At 53.5% G+C, this 16,498-nt stretch overlaps 1 protein-coding gene across 7 annotated transcripts in view; it reads left to right on the forward strand.

Annotated features, from left to right (window-relative positions):
- The window catches only part of ACSL6 (acyl-CoA synthetase long chain family member 6), a 415,322-nt gene that overhangs the window by 376,900 nt on the left and 21,924 nt on the right, over positions 1-16,498 (forward strand). For all 7 annotated transcript variants that reach the window (XM_063928196.1, XM_063928197.1, XM_063928198.1 and 4 more), the window contains one exon: positions 11,123-11,224. In XM_063928196.1, the coding sequence (XP_063784266.1) occupies positions 11,123-11,224 (102 nt within the window). The remainder of the gene's footprint in view (positions 1-11,122; positions 11,225-16,498) is intronic.

Genomic DNA, 16,498 nt, shown 5'->3' on the forward strand with positions numbered 1-16,498 from the left:
GTCTACTCCCAAAATTAAGATGGCTGACAGTACCAACGCGTGTCTTTCTGTCCAGAGGAGTATTCTTGTCACCTCTGACATTGCCGCTCTTCTCTTCGTTCCGCCCTGTCGGTTTATGTAAGCCACTGTTGTTACGTTGTCCGACTGCACTTGGATGGCCCGATTTCTCAGAAGAGGGGCCGCCTGAAGAAGACCGTTGTAGATGGCTCTTAGTTCCAGGATGTTGATGGGTAGGCCGGCTTCCAGGCTTGACCACCATCCTTGGAAGGTTACTCCTTGAGTGACTGCTCCCCAGCCCCGGAGGCTCGCATCCGTTGTTAGCAGGACCCAGTCCTGAATCCTGAACCTGCGGCCTTCTAGGAGGTGAGGCAATTGGAGCCACCAGAGGAGAGAAATCCTTGCCCTTGGCGAAAGACGAATTCTCTGATGCATGTGGAGGTGAGATCCCGACCACTTGTACAGGAGATCCAGTTGGAAGGGCCGAGCATGGAACCTCCCGTACTGGAGAGCCTCGTAGGAGGCCACCATCTTTCCCAATAGGCGAATGCATTGATGAACCGACACCCGGGGTGGCCTCAAGACATCCCGGACCATGGATTGGATCACCAACGCCTTGTCCCGCGGAAGAAACACTTGCTGCACTTCTGTATCCAGGATCATTCCCAGAAATGACAATCTCTGGGTTGGTTCCAAATGTGACTTTGGAAAATTCAGAATCCACCCGCGACTCTGGAGCAGTCGCGTTGTGAGAACAATGGACTGCAGCAGCTTCTCCTTGGACGATGCCTTTATCAGGAGATCGTCCAGATAAGGAATGATGTTCGCACCCTGCTTGCGGAGTAACATCATCATTTCCACCATCACCTTGGTAAACACCCTCGGTGCTGTGGAGAGGCCGAATGGCAGGGCCTGGAACTGAAAATGACAGCCCAGCAATGCGAAATGGAGATAAGCCTGATGCGGCAGCCAAATCGGAATGTGAACGTACGCATCCTTGATATCCAGTGATACCAGGAATTCCCCCTCTTCCAGACCTGATATCACCGCCCAGAGAGACTCCATCTTGAACTTGAACTCCTTTAGAAAAGGGTTCAATGATTTTAGGTTCAGAATGGGCCTGACCGAACCATCCGGTTTCGGTGCCACGAAAAGGTTCGAATAGTAACCCTTTGTCAGCATGTGAGGTGGTACTGGCACAATGACCTGTGCCTCCACCAGCTTTTGGACAGCGTCTTGAAGCACTGTGCTGTCCTTCAACCAGGGACGTGCAGTCAGGGGAGGCAGGGGAGGCAGTGCCTCCCCTGTCCCTAATCATTCAAATTACAAAGAAGATACGTTATGACACAGGTTCTGTGTCATATGTATCTGTTATTCTTTATATTATTTAAAGCATGTAAAAAAAAAGTTTTAAACGTGTTCGGAGGCACCGTTTTCGATGCCTCCTGCTGTCAATATAAAAGGTCCGGAAATGGGGGGCGGGGCCAAACACCGGGCAGTAGAAGCGGCAGTAGAAGCCCATTAAAAAAAGCCACATAAGCGGCACCCATAGAAGTGCCTCTGCGACAGGGGCGTGCTTTCAGCCCATACGAAAGCACGCCCCTGTCACTAACACTGATGTGATTGGGCAGTGGGCGGGGCCGAACTGGCTGCCCGGCACCAAACCACTCCCCATTCTTGGGCTGGCAGATGCGAGTACCACGCCCCCCTGCCCCCGATCTTATACCAGCAGCGGACAATAATCGCCCCCCCTCCCTGCTGGATTGTACAGCCGATTATATGCAGGGCGCTGCAGCAGAGATCCTGCCCCCCCCACCGAGGGCCGCCCGCCGCCGACTTTCTCAGACAGCGCCAGTGTTCAGGGCCGCGGACTCTGGGGCACTGGCAGCGGGCAGCGTTGCTGCCATCGCTGCGCTGCCAGTGCCCCAGAGTCCGCGGTAATGTGGCTACCTACTGTTGTGTTCGGGTTCCGGATAGGAGGGGAGGAGGAGCCGCGTTCTCAGCTCCTCCCCCCAGAGTCAGTAATACAGCCTGTGTGGATGGGAATTGGCCAGCCGGAGGGGGAGGAGGGGCCTCTCTCTTAGCTCCTCCCCCATACTCCCTCATGCTGCCTGTTTGGGACTCCACAGCTAGAGGTGGGAGAAGGAGTCAATACTTCTCCATGTCCCCTGACATGATCATGTCCATGAGAGGGAATCAATTTCCATGTGCAGCAGCAGCAGCGTGATTGTCCACGCCACAGTGGCAGGTAGGAAAAACAAATGAGTTGTAAAGGTGGCCAGTGCTGTTCAGCATCTCTTTGTCAGTCCGTTGGCCCCCCTCTCTCTCTATCTATCTCCCCCTCAGCTGCCACTCTCTCTTTATATCTATCTGCCCCTCAGCTCCCACTCTATCTTGCCTCCTACCCCCCCACCCCCACCCTCTCTCTCTTGTTTACTCTCTCTTCCTCTGCCCCCCCTATCTCCCTATCCACCCCCTCTCTCTCTCTATTCTGCCCCCCTCCATCTCCCACATCACTGTTTCTCCCTCTTGCCTTATTCCCCCATTTGTAACTGCTTGTGTTACCTTTTCCTTGCATTAACTAGTTCTGATTTGGGTATTGTATGAGTTGCCGACGGCCGGTTCCCTGGTGGCCAGCATACCGGCGCCGGGATCCCGACCGCCAGCTTAGCGACAGCGGGACAAGCCCCTCTTTTCTCCCAAGAGGGAGGAAAGGTGTCGGTATGCTGGTTGTCGGGATTCCGGTACCGGTATACTGTGCGCCGGGATCCCAACAACCGGTATACTGAATACCACCCTTCTGATTTTTACTTACATACTGGCTTATTGCTATATTTGGTGGTCTCCCCCTATTCCTCCTCCCTCTCTCTCTCATATCTCCAGTCACCCCCTATTCCTCCTCTCTGCCATCTCCCTCTATTCCTCTCTCACTCCCATCTCCTCCCCATTTCTCCTCTCTCCTGTTACCCCGATACTTCTCCTCTTTACCGTATACCCCTATTCCTCCTCTCTCTCACTCTGCAATCTCCTCTATTCCTTCTCTCTCTCTCTCTCATCTCCCTCTATTCCTTCACTTGCTCCCATCTCCCTCTATTCCTTCTCTCTCTTCCTTCTCCCCCTATTCCTTCTCTGTATTCCTTCTTCCACTATTCCTCTCTCGCTGCCTGCCGTCTCTCCCATTCCTCCCCTCTCCCTCTATGTTGTCTCCCCTCTATTCCTCCTCTCTCTCTCTCTCTCTCTCTCTCTCCAGTCTCCCCCTATTCCTCCTCTCTCCAATCTCCCTCTATTCCTCCTCTTTCCAATCTCCCTCTATTCCTCCTCTCTCCAATCTCCCTCTATTCCTCCTCTCTCCAATCTCCCTCTATTCCTTCTCTCTCCAATCTCCCTCTATTCCTTCTCTCTCCAATCTCCCTCTATTCCTTCTCTCTTCCTTCTCCCTCTATTCCTTCTCTCTTCCTTCTCCCTCTATTCCTTCTCTCTTCCTTCTCCCTCTATTCCTTCTCTCTCCAATCTCCCTCTATTCATTCTCTCTTCCTTCTCCCTCTATTCCTTCTCTCTTCCTTCTCCCTCTATTCCTTCTCTCTTCCTTCTCCCTCTATTCCTTCTCTCTTCCGTCTCCCTCTATTCCTTCTCTCTCCAATCTCCCTCTATTCCTTCTCTCTCCAATCTCCCTCTATTCATTCTCTCTTCCTTCTCCCTCTATTCCTTCTCTCTTCCTTCTCCCTCTATTCCTTCTGTCTCCAATCTCCCTCTATTCCTTCTCTCTCCAATCTCCCCCTATTCCATCTCTCTTCCTTCTCCCCCTATTCCTCTCTCTCTTCCTTCTCCCCCTATTTCTCCTCTCTCTCCTGTCTCCCCCTGTTCCTCACATCTCGATACTTCTCCTCTCTCTTCCATCTCCCCATATTCCTCCTCTCTCTTTCCCATAAATGTATAAAAATTGTCAATATATTAGCCTGCCTGCTCATCACAAGTTTGATGAGCAGGCAGGCTGCGGGCATTGGCGGTGGCATTGCGAGTAGCGGGCATTGGATCAGCGGCTGTAGGAGTCATCGGCTGCACTCAAAGGACATTATGGCTGCAGTGCCTCACCAGCCACTGACCTCACCGCACGCCACTGCCTTCAACAGAGTTGGTAAGCCCGACTTGAAAAAAACGATGAGGAGGGAGACTTTGAAATTCCAGCCTGTATCCCTGAGACACAATATCTACTACCCAGGGATCCAGGCCTCTGGGCCGTGCCGTCCACCGTCATGCGGAGGACTTTGGGGTATCTGAAGCAGGCTTTTGTTCCTGGGAACCTGCAGCGGCAGGTTTCTTGGACTTAACCTTACCTCCCCTAAAGAAGGTATTGGATGATCTGGCCTTGATGGGCTTGTTAGGCCAAAAGGACTGCTGCGCAGCTGAGGAGAAGGATTTCTTCGGAGCAGGTGCTGCTGAGGGAAGAAACGGAGACTTACCTGCTGTAGCGGTGGATATCCACGCGTCTAGAGCTTCCCCAAAGAGAGCCTGACCTGTATAGGGTAGCGACTCCACACTTCTTCTGGATTCCGCGTCGGCCGACCACTGGCGGAGCCACAGTCCCGGACGAGCTGAAACAGACATGGAAGAAATTCCCGCAGCCATGGAACCCAGGTCTTTCATGGATTCTACCATAAAACCTGCAGAATCATGAATGTTGCATAAATACAATGCAACGTCATCCCTATCCATCGTATCCAAATCCTCAATTAAGGCATCCGACCACTTCACAATAGCCTTTGCAATCCATGCACTAGCAATAGTGGGACGTAATATGGCCCCCGAAGCAGTGTACATTGTTTTCAGAGTATTATCAATTTTCCTATCTGCCGGCTCCTTTAAGGCGGTAGATCCCGGTACAGTTAAAACCACCTATTTTGAGAGTCTGGACACAGATGCGTCAACAATCGGCGGGTTTTCCCACCTTTTCCTATCCTCGTCAGGGAAAGGAAAAGCTACCAGAATAATCTTAGGGATCTGAAACTTCTTTTCAGGGTTCACCCATGCTTTTTCAAATATAGCATTCAGCTCTTTTGACGCAGGGAAGGTTAGTGAGGCTTTCTTATTTTCAGTGAAAAAAGCCTCCTCAATCTGCTCAGGTGTGGTATCATTAACATTTAACACATCCCTGATAGCCTCTATCAACAATTGCACCCCCCTTGCAAGAGATGCGGACCCCCGCAACACATCCCCATCACCATCTGTAGTGTCAGAATCGGTATCTGTGTCGTCTTGTGTTACCTGCACAAGTGCACGTTTGTGGGGGTATATAGCGGGGTGACCCGAGGTACCAGACAAGGGCCATACAGCCATAGAGGTCTGCAATACCTGGGTTGCAGATTCATTACTGGCAACCCTGTCAGAAATCTGAGAAATCCAAGTCTTGATAGAGGAAAAGCACTCTGGTTCCCTTGCTGGAATCTGTGCTAAACCAGTGCTAAACTGATTACATGGAATGGGATCATCCTGGGAGGATAAATCCTCTGCAGAATATGACACTGTATCACTGGACATTGCTACAGGTGACCACCAAACACTCCACCAGTGCCGTTTCTAGCGGCGGGTGAGCCGTGCAATCGCGCGGGGCGCCTGCCGCGGCACTTTGTGTGTCCTTACCTACCCCTCCTCCCTCTTCCCGAGTACTCCTGCTCGGGGGGCGGAATTTCGTGGAATGACGTGTTTGCGGCGTGACGTCACAACGCAATTGCGTCATTCCACGAAAACCCCGCCCCCTGAGCAGGAGTACTCAAGAGGGAGGAGGAGCAGACAAGCCTGGAAGGAGGAGGCGGCCGGCGCGAGGGAGGTGAGGCGGCCCGACCCGAAGAGCGGGAAGATCTTCTATGTAAGTAGTCTCTCTCTCTCTCCCTTTCCCTTCCTTCCCCCCCACTTGACACCTGCCTGCCGTACTGTTTAAATTGGGGACACCTGCCTGCGTACTGTGTAAAATGGGGACACCTGCCTGCGTACTGTGTAAAATGGGGACACCTGCCTGCGTACTGTGTAAAATGGGGACACCTGCCTGCCGCACTGTGTAAAATGGGGACACCTGCCTGCCGCACTGTTTAAAATGGGGACACCTGCCTGCGTACTGTGTAAAAGGGGGACACCTGCCTGCGTACTGTGTAAAAGGGGGACACCTGCCTGCCGCACTGTGTACAAAAGGGGACACCTGCCTGCCGTGCTGTGTAAAATGGGGACACCTGCCTGCCGTGCTGTGTAAAATGGGGACACCTGCCTGCCGTGCTGTGTAAAATGGGGACATCTGCCTGCCGTGCTGTGTAAAATGGGGACACCTGCCTGCCGCACTGTTTACAATGGGGACACCTGCCTGCGTACTGTGTAAAATGGGGACACCTGTCTGCCGCACTGTTTAAAATGGAGACACCTGCCTGCTGTACTGTGTAAAATGGGGACAACTGCCTGCCGTACTGTGTAAAATGGGGACACTTGCCTGCCATACTGTGTAAAATGGGGACACTTGCCTGCCGTACTGTGTAAAATGGGGACACTTGCCTGCCGTACTGTGTAAAATGGGGACACTTGCCTGCTGCAATGTGTAAAATGGGAACTTTTGATCTTTATTATTTTTCCCCTGTGGTGGCCGTGATGATATCAGATGAGGCAATGCCCACTTTAATGAGACCACGCCCATTTTAATCAGGCCACACACCCTTGTCGGGAAAGCGGCGCTCGTATTCTTTTTCTTTTTATAGCTATGGGGGTGGGCACATTTTTTTTTATAGCAATGGGGGGGCGCATTTTGAAATCTCGCACTGGGAGCCAAATTGGCTAGAAACGGCCCTGTACTCCACACACACACAGGTGGAGGTGAGACAGAGTCCCCCCCCCCCCCAAGAATGGCAAGAGAGAGACAGAGATTGGAGCCAACAAACACCAGCACTTTTTAGTAAGGAGAAACCCCTTATCAGCGCTGACTTGTGCTCCTTAATAGGACACACAGTCAATATAACGGCCTCCCCCTCCCTTCTACAACCCCCTGGTACCGTTATACAGTAAGCTGCAGTTGCTGTGGAGGGACCAGTATCTTCTTTCAGCTTTGCATGCAGGAAAATGGCGCTGGAACGCTGTAGGGTCCGCTCTGAGGAGAAGCTCCGCCCCCTTAATGGCGCTGTCTTCCCGCCCTTCTGATGTTTAAACTGGCCTGAGGAGTTTTGCTGGCCGAGATCCCTGGACCCGACAGGCTTGCTGACCAGTGTGTGGGGTAAGTGCTGGCCCAGGGCGCCTCTCACAGCGCCGCACTATGTGCCTCTGGTACCATCCCCATTTGCCACCATCTTCACACCGGCCCCCCGCTTGCTAGGGGGGTGCGGTGACTAACTCACCACTCACTGCAGCTCTGTAAGGGGTCGGCGGCATGCTGCTGGGGCGAGCGATTCCCCTGTGGCGGAGACCGATCAGACCCCTTTGGAGCTCAGTGTCCAGTCAGCGGAGTCAGTGGCTCAGACCCCGGAGGGCTGACACTGTTCCCCCCCTTAGTCCCTCGCTGCAGGCAGGCTGTTGCCAACAGCCTCCTGTAAAAAAATAAACTCTAATTTAAAACTTTTCCAGGAAAGCTCAGGAGAGCTCCCCTAGCTGTGACCGGCTCCTCTGGGCACATTTTCTAAACGGAGTCTGGTAGGAGGGGCATAGAGGGAGGAGCCAGCCCACACTCTCAAACTCTTAAAGTGCCAATGGCTCCTGGTGGACCCGTCTATACCCCATAGTACTAATGTGGACCCCAGCATCCTCTAGGACAGGGGTGGGGAACCTTTTTTCTACCGAGGGCCATTTGGATATTTATAAAATCCTTCGGGGGCCATACAAAAATTCTCAACTTAAAAAATTACCCTGCCCCCCAGTAGGTCTGCCCCTCAGAGGTAAAAAATGGGTGTGGCCAGTTAAAATGGGACGTGATACACATATGCCCCCAATAGTGCAGTGCCAGATCCACAATTGCCCCCACAGTGCCAGGTATACAAAGGCCCCTCACAGTGCCAGGTATACAAATGCCCCTCACAGTGCCAGGTATACAAATGCCCCTCCCAGTGCCAGGTGTACAAATGCCCCCCCACAGTGCCAGGTATACAGATGCCCCTCACAGTGCCAGGTATACAGATGCCTCTCACAGTGCCAGGTATACAAATGCCCCTCACAGTGCCAGGTATACAAATGCCACTCACAGTGCCAGGTGTACAAATGCCCCCCCACAGTGCCAGGTATACAGATGCCCCTACAGTGCCAGGTATACAAATGCCCCTCACAGTGCCAGGTATACAGATGCCCCCACAGTGCCAGGTATACAAATGCCCCCCACAGTGCCAGGTATACAGATGCCCCCCACAGTGCCAAGTATACAAATGCCCCCACAGTGCATACAGATGCCCCCACAGTGCCAGGTATACAAATGCCCCTACAGTGCCAGGTATACAGATGCCCCCACAGTGCCAGGTATACAAATGCCCCCCACAGTGCCAGGTATACAGATGCCCCCACAGTGCCAGGTATACAGATGCCCCCACAGTGCCCCCCCCCCCCCCCCCCTGTGCTACTTACCGCTCCTTTCGGTGGGACACGGAGGAGAGCGCGGCTATGTTGGGCGGCGGCGTGTAGGACTTGAAACCAGCCGCCGGTTCGAGAGCCAATCAGTGCTCGCGGACCGCCAGCCGCGGCTCCTGATTGGCTCCCGGTCCGCGAGCTCTGATTGGCTCACGAACCGGCGGCTGGTTTCAAGTGCTACACGCCGCCGCCGCGCTCTCCTCCCTGTCCTGACACTGACAGCTGAGACACGCTGCTGCCGGACTGAGCGGCGGCGTGTCTCACTGAGAGAAGCGGGTGGGCCGGAGCAAACGGCTTCGCGGGCCTTATAAGGCCCGCGGGCCGGAGGTTCCCCACCCCTGCTCTAGGACATAAGAGAAAAATGATATATCATATTTTCAAACATGCACAGTGAATGCCAATATATCACATGGCTAATTATTTTTTTATTTGTTTTTTTCCAATACAAGTTTATTACTTTGGGAATATACAGTACGTCCGGAAAGTATTCACAAATGTTACAGCTTTATTCCAAAATGGAATAAATTCATTTTATCCCTCCAAATTCCACACACAATACCCCATAATGACAACGTGAAAGAAGTTTTTTTGAGATTTTTGCAAATTTATTAAAAATAATAAACGAAGAAATCAATCACATGTACATAAGTATTCACAGCCTTTGCCATGAAGCTAAAAATTGAGCTTAGGTGCACCCTGTTTCCACTGATCATCCTTGAGATGTTCTTGCAGCTTAATTGGAGTCCACCTGTGATAAATTCAGTTGATTGGACATGGGTTCCAATTCAGTAAAGATAGCAAATTCTGCTAATCAGCAGAATTTGCTATCCTATGGATCGCATGCTGGGGGCCGCCCATCGCTGGGCAAGGCCGCCTAGCACGTTGACTGTCGCCTCCCCCCTTGATGAAGTAGGAATCGCGATCGCCTCGCAATTCCTGCTTCATTGTAAAAAGTATTGAAACCCGACGCCATCTTACCCATTGCAGGCGCCGTGATCACGCCCCCGTTCGCACCCCCCCCCCCCCGTTTGGCCGCCCCCGCAACCCTCCATCCTCCTCCCTGCCACCGCCCCTGCCTGTTTGACAGGCAGAGGCAAACGGATCTTCTGCGGCCGCCCCGCAGAAAATGCGGGCGCATGCACAGGACAGGCGCTGCGCATGCGCCTGCATCTTTTTCTCATAAATTGCAGTTGGATCGCCTCTATATAAGGTCCCACACTTGACAGTGCATGTCTGAGCACAAACCAAGCATGAAATCAAAGGAATTGTCTGTAGACCTCCGAGACAGGATTGTCTCGAGGCACAACTCTGGGGAAGGGTACAGAAAAATATCTGCTGCTTTGAAGGTCCCAATGAGCACTGTGGCCTCCATCATCCGTAAATGGAAAAAGTTCGGAACCACCAGGATTCTTCCTAGAGCTGGCCGGCCCTCTAAACTGAGCGATCGGGGGAGAAGGGCCCTAGTCAGGGAGGAGGCCAAGAACCCGATGGTCACTCCATCAGAGCTGCAGCATTCCTCTGGGGAAGAGAGGAGAACCTTCCAGAATCATCTCTACCATCTCTGCAGCAATCCACCAACCTGTATGGTAGGTTGGCCAGACGGAAGCCACTCCTTAGTAAAAAGCACATGGCAAACTGCCTGGAGTTTGCCAAAATGCACCTAAAGGACTCTCAGACCACGAGAAACAAAATTCTCTGGTCTGATGAGACAAAGATTGAACTCTTGGTGTAAATGCAGGCACCGCTCATCACCAAGCCAATACCACCCCTACAGTGAAGCATGGTGGTGTCAGCATCATGCCGTGGGGATGTTTTTCAGCGGCAGGAACTGGGAGACTAGTCAGGATAGAGGAAAAGATGAATACAGCAATGTATAGAGTCATCCTGGTTAAAACCTGCTCCAGAGCGCACTTGACCTCAGACTGGGGCGACGGTTCACTTTTTAGCAGGGCAACGACCCTAAGCACACAGCCAAAATATCAAAGGAATGGCTTTCAGACAACTCTGTGAATGTCCTTGAGTGGTCCAGCCAGAGCCCAGACTTGAACCCAATTGAACATCTCTGAAGAGATCTGAAAATGGCTGTGCACCGACGCTTCCCATCCAACCTGATTGAGCTTGAGAGGTGCTGAAAAGAGGAATGGGTGAAACTGCCCAAAGATAGGCATGCCAAGCTTGTGGCATCATATTCAAAAAGACTTGAGGCTGTAATTGCTGCCAAAGGTGCATCAACAAAGTATTGAGCAAAGGCTGTGAATACTTATGTACATGTGATTTCTTAGTTTTTTTATTTTTAATAAATTTGCAAAAACCTCTAAAATAACTTTTTTCATGTTGTCATTATGGGGTATTGTGTATAGAATTTTGAGGGATAAAATGAATTTATTCCAGTTTGGAATAAGGCTGTAACATAACAAAATGTGGAAAAAGTGATGCGCTGTGAATTTTTTCCGGATGCACTGTAATTGTCTATACTTGCCCTGTGACTACCAGAGCATTCCCTGTTCTTTCCTAACACTTTTTGTTTTTTTGCACTAACTTACTGCAGGCCTTTCTAGTTGGCATTGTTGTCCCAGATGCGGAAGTGATGCCAGGATGGGCAAAGAAGAAAGCTTTTGAAGGGTCATTTGCTGAACTATGCAACAATTTGGTATGAAACTATGTATTTTTAAAAAGAAGTGTGATTTATCTGTGCTGCACATAAATAAAGAAAAAAACCCTAGAATAAATGTATTTTGCCAAATTTGGACGTAAACTTCGAAACAACAAAGAAAACATAAACTCTACTATATAGGACTAGTGTCTTAAGAGGAAAGAAGGAAAGAACAATATATGCAGTATTATAAAATGTAACCTCTTTCTCTCTACATATATATGTGTATATAGAGGAAGAGAGGATATGGATGCCCTCTTGGGAAAAATAATCCAAAGGTACAGTCACAAGTAAGGCGACACTTAGAAGACCTTGGACAGAATTAAAGAAACTTCTCCAGGTCTCTATCACTAAAGAGACTGAAACATCGGACTAGACTGATATAGCCCTGAACTTGCAGGTCTGAATTAAGTGAGGCCCTACTGGCTGTAACCTTGCTTAGCTACAGTATTGTGAGTTTCCTCCAATGTCATCAGGTGTCATGAGCTGAGATCGGAACACAAAGCTATGTCCTAGGTTTTCTCAGAACCTCAGCTTCCTTTCATATGGTAAAATAGGAAAATGAAAGCAAGTTTCCAAAATGAGCAGAAGATGGCTTCATATATAGAACACACTAATTATCATTAGGGGAAAGGGATTTATTTTGGAACCCTCTGACTTTATTACGCACAACTATTATACCTACCCTATCTTGGGACCTCAATACAAATTGATCTGACATAAAGGGGTCTATTCAATTCCTGTCGGAATTGCTGTCAAGTCGGAAAGACGCAGTTTCCGGCTTTTTTAGGTCGAATCAGGATTCGACTTATTCAATGGAGTTGCCATTTTTCCGACTTGTCGGAAAATACGTGGATCGGCGGCCCATTTTTGACAATGCTGATTCCACTTCAAAGAAATTAGAATTAGCATTGTCGAAAATGGGCAAAACTGTCAGAAATGCCTGCAAATTGAATACTGCACTGTCGGACCCTCTCCACTGGAGAGGATCCGGCAGGCATTGAATAGTACAGCATGTAAATATGTGGTAGTGTGAGCGGCTAACAAGGATGTACCGCCTGCTGCTGTGCAGGTGTCGTCACTCCACTCACCTGTGCAACGCCGCCGCAGACGATTTCCAGGCACGCCAGAGACTTCACTCTCGAGACCACTCCTCAGGGCGGACACCACCTCACCGCGGACGACAGGGGTCTGGAAAGAGAGGAATATGTCGGTTGAGACGTACGCCCGACCTCCGCCTGGAGTACGGGACACGTCAGGGGTAGCCGCGACCTTAACCGGCTGGGCGGAAGGTCATCACTGGCCAATAGGCCTCAGCTACCCAATTCTCACACACTCGCACTCTCGCACGTTGTGTGGTGAGAGGGGGGTCCTCGCGTCCGCGAGCAAACCCTCCGGACCGGTATACAGGGGGGATGACCGACAGACAGACACAGGGTGATACTCACTTCCAACTTGCGGGTCACCTTGATTGTCGCACCTCTCCACTCCTGTTGGGACAAGAAGAACAACCTCCCTACCTGCAGGCTACTCTACGGCTAACAACGATACAGCCAACTACGCCTGCCTAACAAACTAACTCAAACAACTGGAGGCTACTGGTTCTGCCCCAATCAACGGAGACTGTACTAATTAACACGTGCACTACCCGGCAAGTCAGTGGAACACTTCCCCGGCCTAACAGTATACCCCGATTTACTAGTCCTACCTTCCGGATGTTGGACACCAGCCGGTGCCTTCGGTTCACAAGGGAGGGCGGGGGTCTGGAACAGACTGGCCCACTTCCGATGACCGGGGGATGGCGACGTGTGGGACGGGAACGTTACTCCACACTTCCAATCCCCTGGGTCATACACCGCGTGGGGCCGGTCGGCTTCAAACAGCAACCTCTGACCCCTCGAGAGCTGCTGCACAGCCCACTTCCAGCCGGAAGGGCGCAGGCAGGAGCCTGAAGGAGGGGCACAGGCCTGGGGCCTGGAGTGAGGGCACAGGCCTGGGGCCTGGAGTGAGGGCACAGGCCTGGGGCCTGGAGTGAGGGCACAGGCTTGAGGCCTGGAGTGAGGGCACAGGCCTGGGGTGAGGGCACAGGCCTGGGGCCTGGAGTGAGGGCACAGGCTTGAGGCCTGGAGGGAGGGCACAGGCCTGGAGAGAGGGCACAGGCCTGGGGCCTGGAGAGAGGGCACAGGCCTGGGGCCTGGAGGGAGGGCACAGGCCTGGGGCCTGGAGGGAGGGCACAGGCCTGGGGCCTGGAGAGAGCACAGGCCGGAGCCTGGAGAGAGGGCACAGGCCTGGGGCCTGGAGGGAGGGCACAGGCCTGGGGCCTGGAGAGAGCACAGGCCGGAGCCTGGAGAGAGGGCACAGGCTTGAGGCCTGGAGGGAGGGCACAGGCCTGGGGCCTGGAGTGGGCACAGGCCGGAGGCCTGCCTAACGTGCACACAGGCCGACAGGGCCTGACTCTGCCCGCAGGCCTAGTGCCTGTCCCTGGTGCTTTAGGGAGGATTATATATAGGTAGAGGTGGCCCAGGGCCGCCTACCTGTCGCGGAGGGAGAGGCTGCAGCGGGGAGCTTCGTTAGCTCTTTTGCTCTCCACACGCTGCAGCACTCTCCGCCGGACATCCGCCGCTGGTCGCCGTCTTCCGTCTTCCTGGGTGCCTCCGCCGACGTCTTCCTCCGCACCGCCGACGTCTTCTTCCGCACCGCCGATGTCTTCTTCTCCGCCGACGTCTTCTTCCGCAGGAGCTCTTCTTCCTCTTCTGTCCTCGTCCGCCGTCCGACTGACTGGTCCCGCTCCGCAGCGCCTCTTATATGGCGCCGGGAGCGGGCGGAGCTATGACGCGGCGAGCCCCGATTGGCTCGCCGCGGCGAGCTCTGATTGGCGGCCGAGGCGCGAGCCCTGATTGGCTCGCGCTTGGCGCGCCGTTTGAAATACGCCGCTGGGATTGGAGGGGCTTGAATCCTTTCGGATGCAAGCCCCTCCAGACTGGAAACCGCCCGCCGCTCCTCCGCCCGCCGCTCTGCCGCCCGTCGCTCCGTGGAGGGGAAAGTGGTAATCCCCTTCACATTTCCCCCCCCTTTGTCCTTTGTGGTCTCCACAAAGCAAGAATCCGACCACACAAAGTTCGGATCCGCGTAGCGAGGGCCCGGAACGCCCCTATTTGAGCGCAGAGAGCGCCTTGGCAGGGGAGAGGCCACTACTTCGGCTGGGGGTTGAGGTTCCGATGCCTCCTCCGGATGATTCTCCTCCACCGGCAACCACCATTCCTCGTCTGACAGAGGGGTCAGAGCGTCCTCGATAGGGGCCCCTAACCCGTCCTCCGCTGCCGGGGACTCAGCCCCGCTCGCCGGATCCGGGAACGGACAAGGTCGCAGTTTACTACGATGTAACGTGCGCAGGCGTCTCGTCCCATCGGTAGACTCCACTTGATACACTGGTCCCCCCGGGTCCAAGCGACGGCGAACAAGGTATGGGGTTACTTCCCACCGTTCGGACAATTTCCCCCCTGGGCGAACCTTTCGCACCAACACTCGCTGGCCCACGGCCAACGATCCAGGCTCGTGGGACCTCACAGGTGGATGCTGGTGGTCGGCGATCAGCTTCCCAGCCAACTCGTGCGCCGCCTTCAGACGTAGGCGATGGTCCTCGACCCATTCGGCAGGGGCGAGGGGCGTTACCTCCTCAGTCCCGGACAGTTGTAAGTCGTGTGCCTCCCGTCCGGGTCGGCCGAACAACAAGAAAAAAGGTGAAAATCCCGTGGTGTGGTGAACTCTGTTGTTGTAAGTCCAGACCAGCTCCTGAACACGTTCGGTCCATCGCTGCTTCTCGGCACGCTCCAACACGCGGAGCATCTGCAGCAGAGTCCGGTTGAATCTCTCGCAGGCGCCATTCCCCTGCGGATGGTAAGGTGTCGTGCGGGACTTTTGAACGCCATAAAGCTGGCAGAGGCGCTCCATCAGCTGCCCCTGGAAACAGGCACCCTGGTCCGAATGGATCCGCTCAGGACAACCGTACTGCCGAATGAAATGTTCGACGATCGCTCGTGTTGCCGACTCTGCGGTCTGGTTTCGGGTGGGAACCACTACCGTGAATTTAGTGAAGTGGTCAGTCATTACCAAGGCATACTGGTGCCCACTTACAGATTCCCCGACCAACACGTAGTCGATCATCAGCATCTCCAGTGGCCGACTGGTCCGGATCGTCTGGATGGGCACGTGTTGTTCCGGTGGTTTAACTACCGCACACCGCCTGCACTCACGACACACCTGGTCCACGACCGCTTGCAGCCGGGGGGCGAAATATTGGCGTCTCAACCAATGGTATGTCTTATAGGGTCCCAAATGGGCCCCTTGCTCGTGCGCCTCTTCCACCAGCGACCGCACCCGGGCTTCTGGCACGACCATCTGCTCCACAGTACGCATTTCCTGTTCCAAGTAGCAGCGTCTCCGCAAGGTACCAGCGCAGACCCGCAAATGGTCCCAACGACGTACCACCTTCCTACAGAACCCGGTCAGTCCATCCTGCTCTTGGCGGGATGGCACATGACCCCTCTGTACCCACTGTCGAACGAGGTCCAAATCCTCATCAGCCTGCTGTTCCTGTGCCCAGTCCATCTCCGTGTACCTAAGCAAGGCAGTCTGGGCGTTTTGTCGGTACAACTCTCCGGCCGTGGCCTGCCGCACACGAGTGAGATCCGGCATTTCTTCGCCGCAGTCCTCTTCTTCCCCACCAGGTTCGGGGGTTTCCACCGGAAAACGAGACAGGGCATCTGCGTTGGCATTACTCTTCCCCGGTCGATAGCGGATTTTGTAGGAGAACTTGGCCAACCTGGCCACCCATCGTTGCTCCAAGGCACCCAACTTGGCGGTCTCCAGGTACGCCAAGGGGTTGTTATCCGTGAAAATATCCACGTGGGTGGCGGTCAAGTACTCCGCAAACTTCTCGGTCACGGCCCACACCACTGCCAGTAGCTCCAACTTGAAGGAACTGTAGTTGTCTGGGTTCCTTTCGGTCTCTCGCAGGCTACGACTGCCGTAAGCAATCACCCGCTCCTGCCCATCCTGGACCTGAGCCAAGACCGCGCCCAACCCCTGTAGACTCCCATCCGTGTATAGGACGAAGGGCTTCTCGAAGTCTGCGTACCCCAACACTGGAGCTTCCGTGAGACTTCCTTTCAGTTGGTCAAAGGCCAGGTTCTGCGCTTCTCCCCAAGTCTCCAGGGCAGCTTTCTTAGTGGTCGCAATCCCCCTAAGCAAGGCATGTAGGGGTTCCGCGAT

This window comes from Pseudophryne corroboree, chromosome 6, assembly GCF_028390025.1.
Source record: "Pseudophryne corroboree isolate aPseCor3 chromosome 6, aPseCor3.hap2, whole genome shotgun sequence".
In the NCBI taxonomy this organism is placed as follows: Eukaryota; Metazoa; Chordata; class Amphibia; order Anura; family Myobatrachidae; genus Pseudophryne; species Pseudophryne corroboree.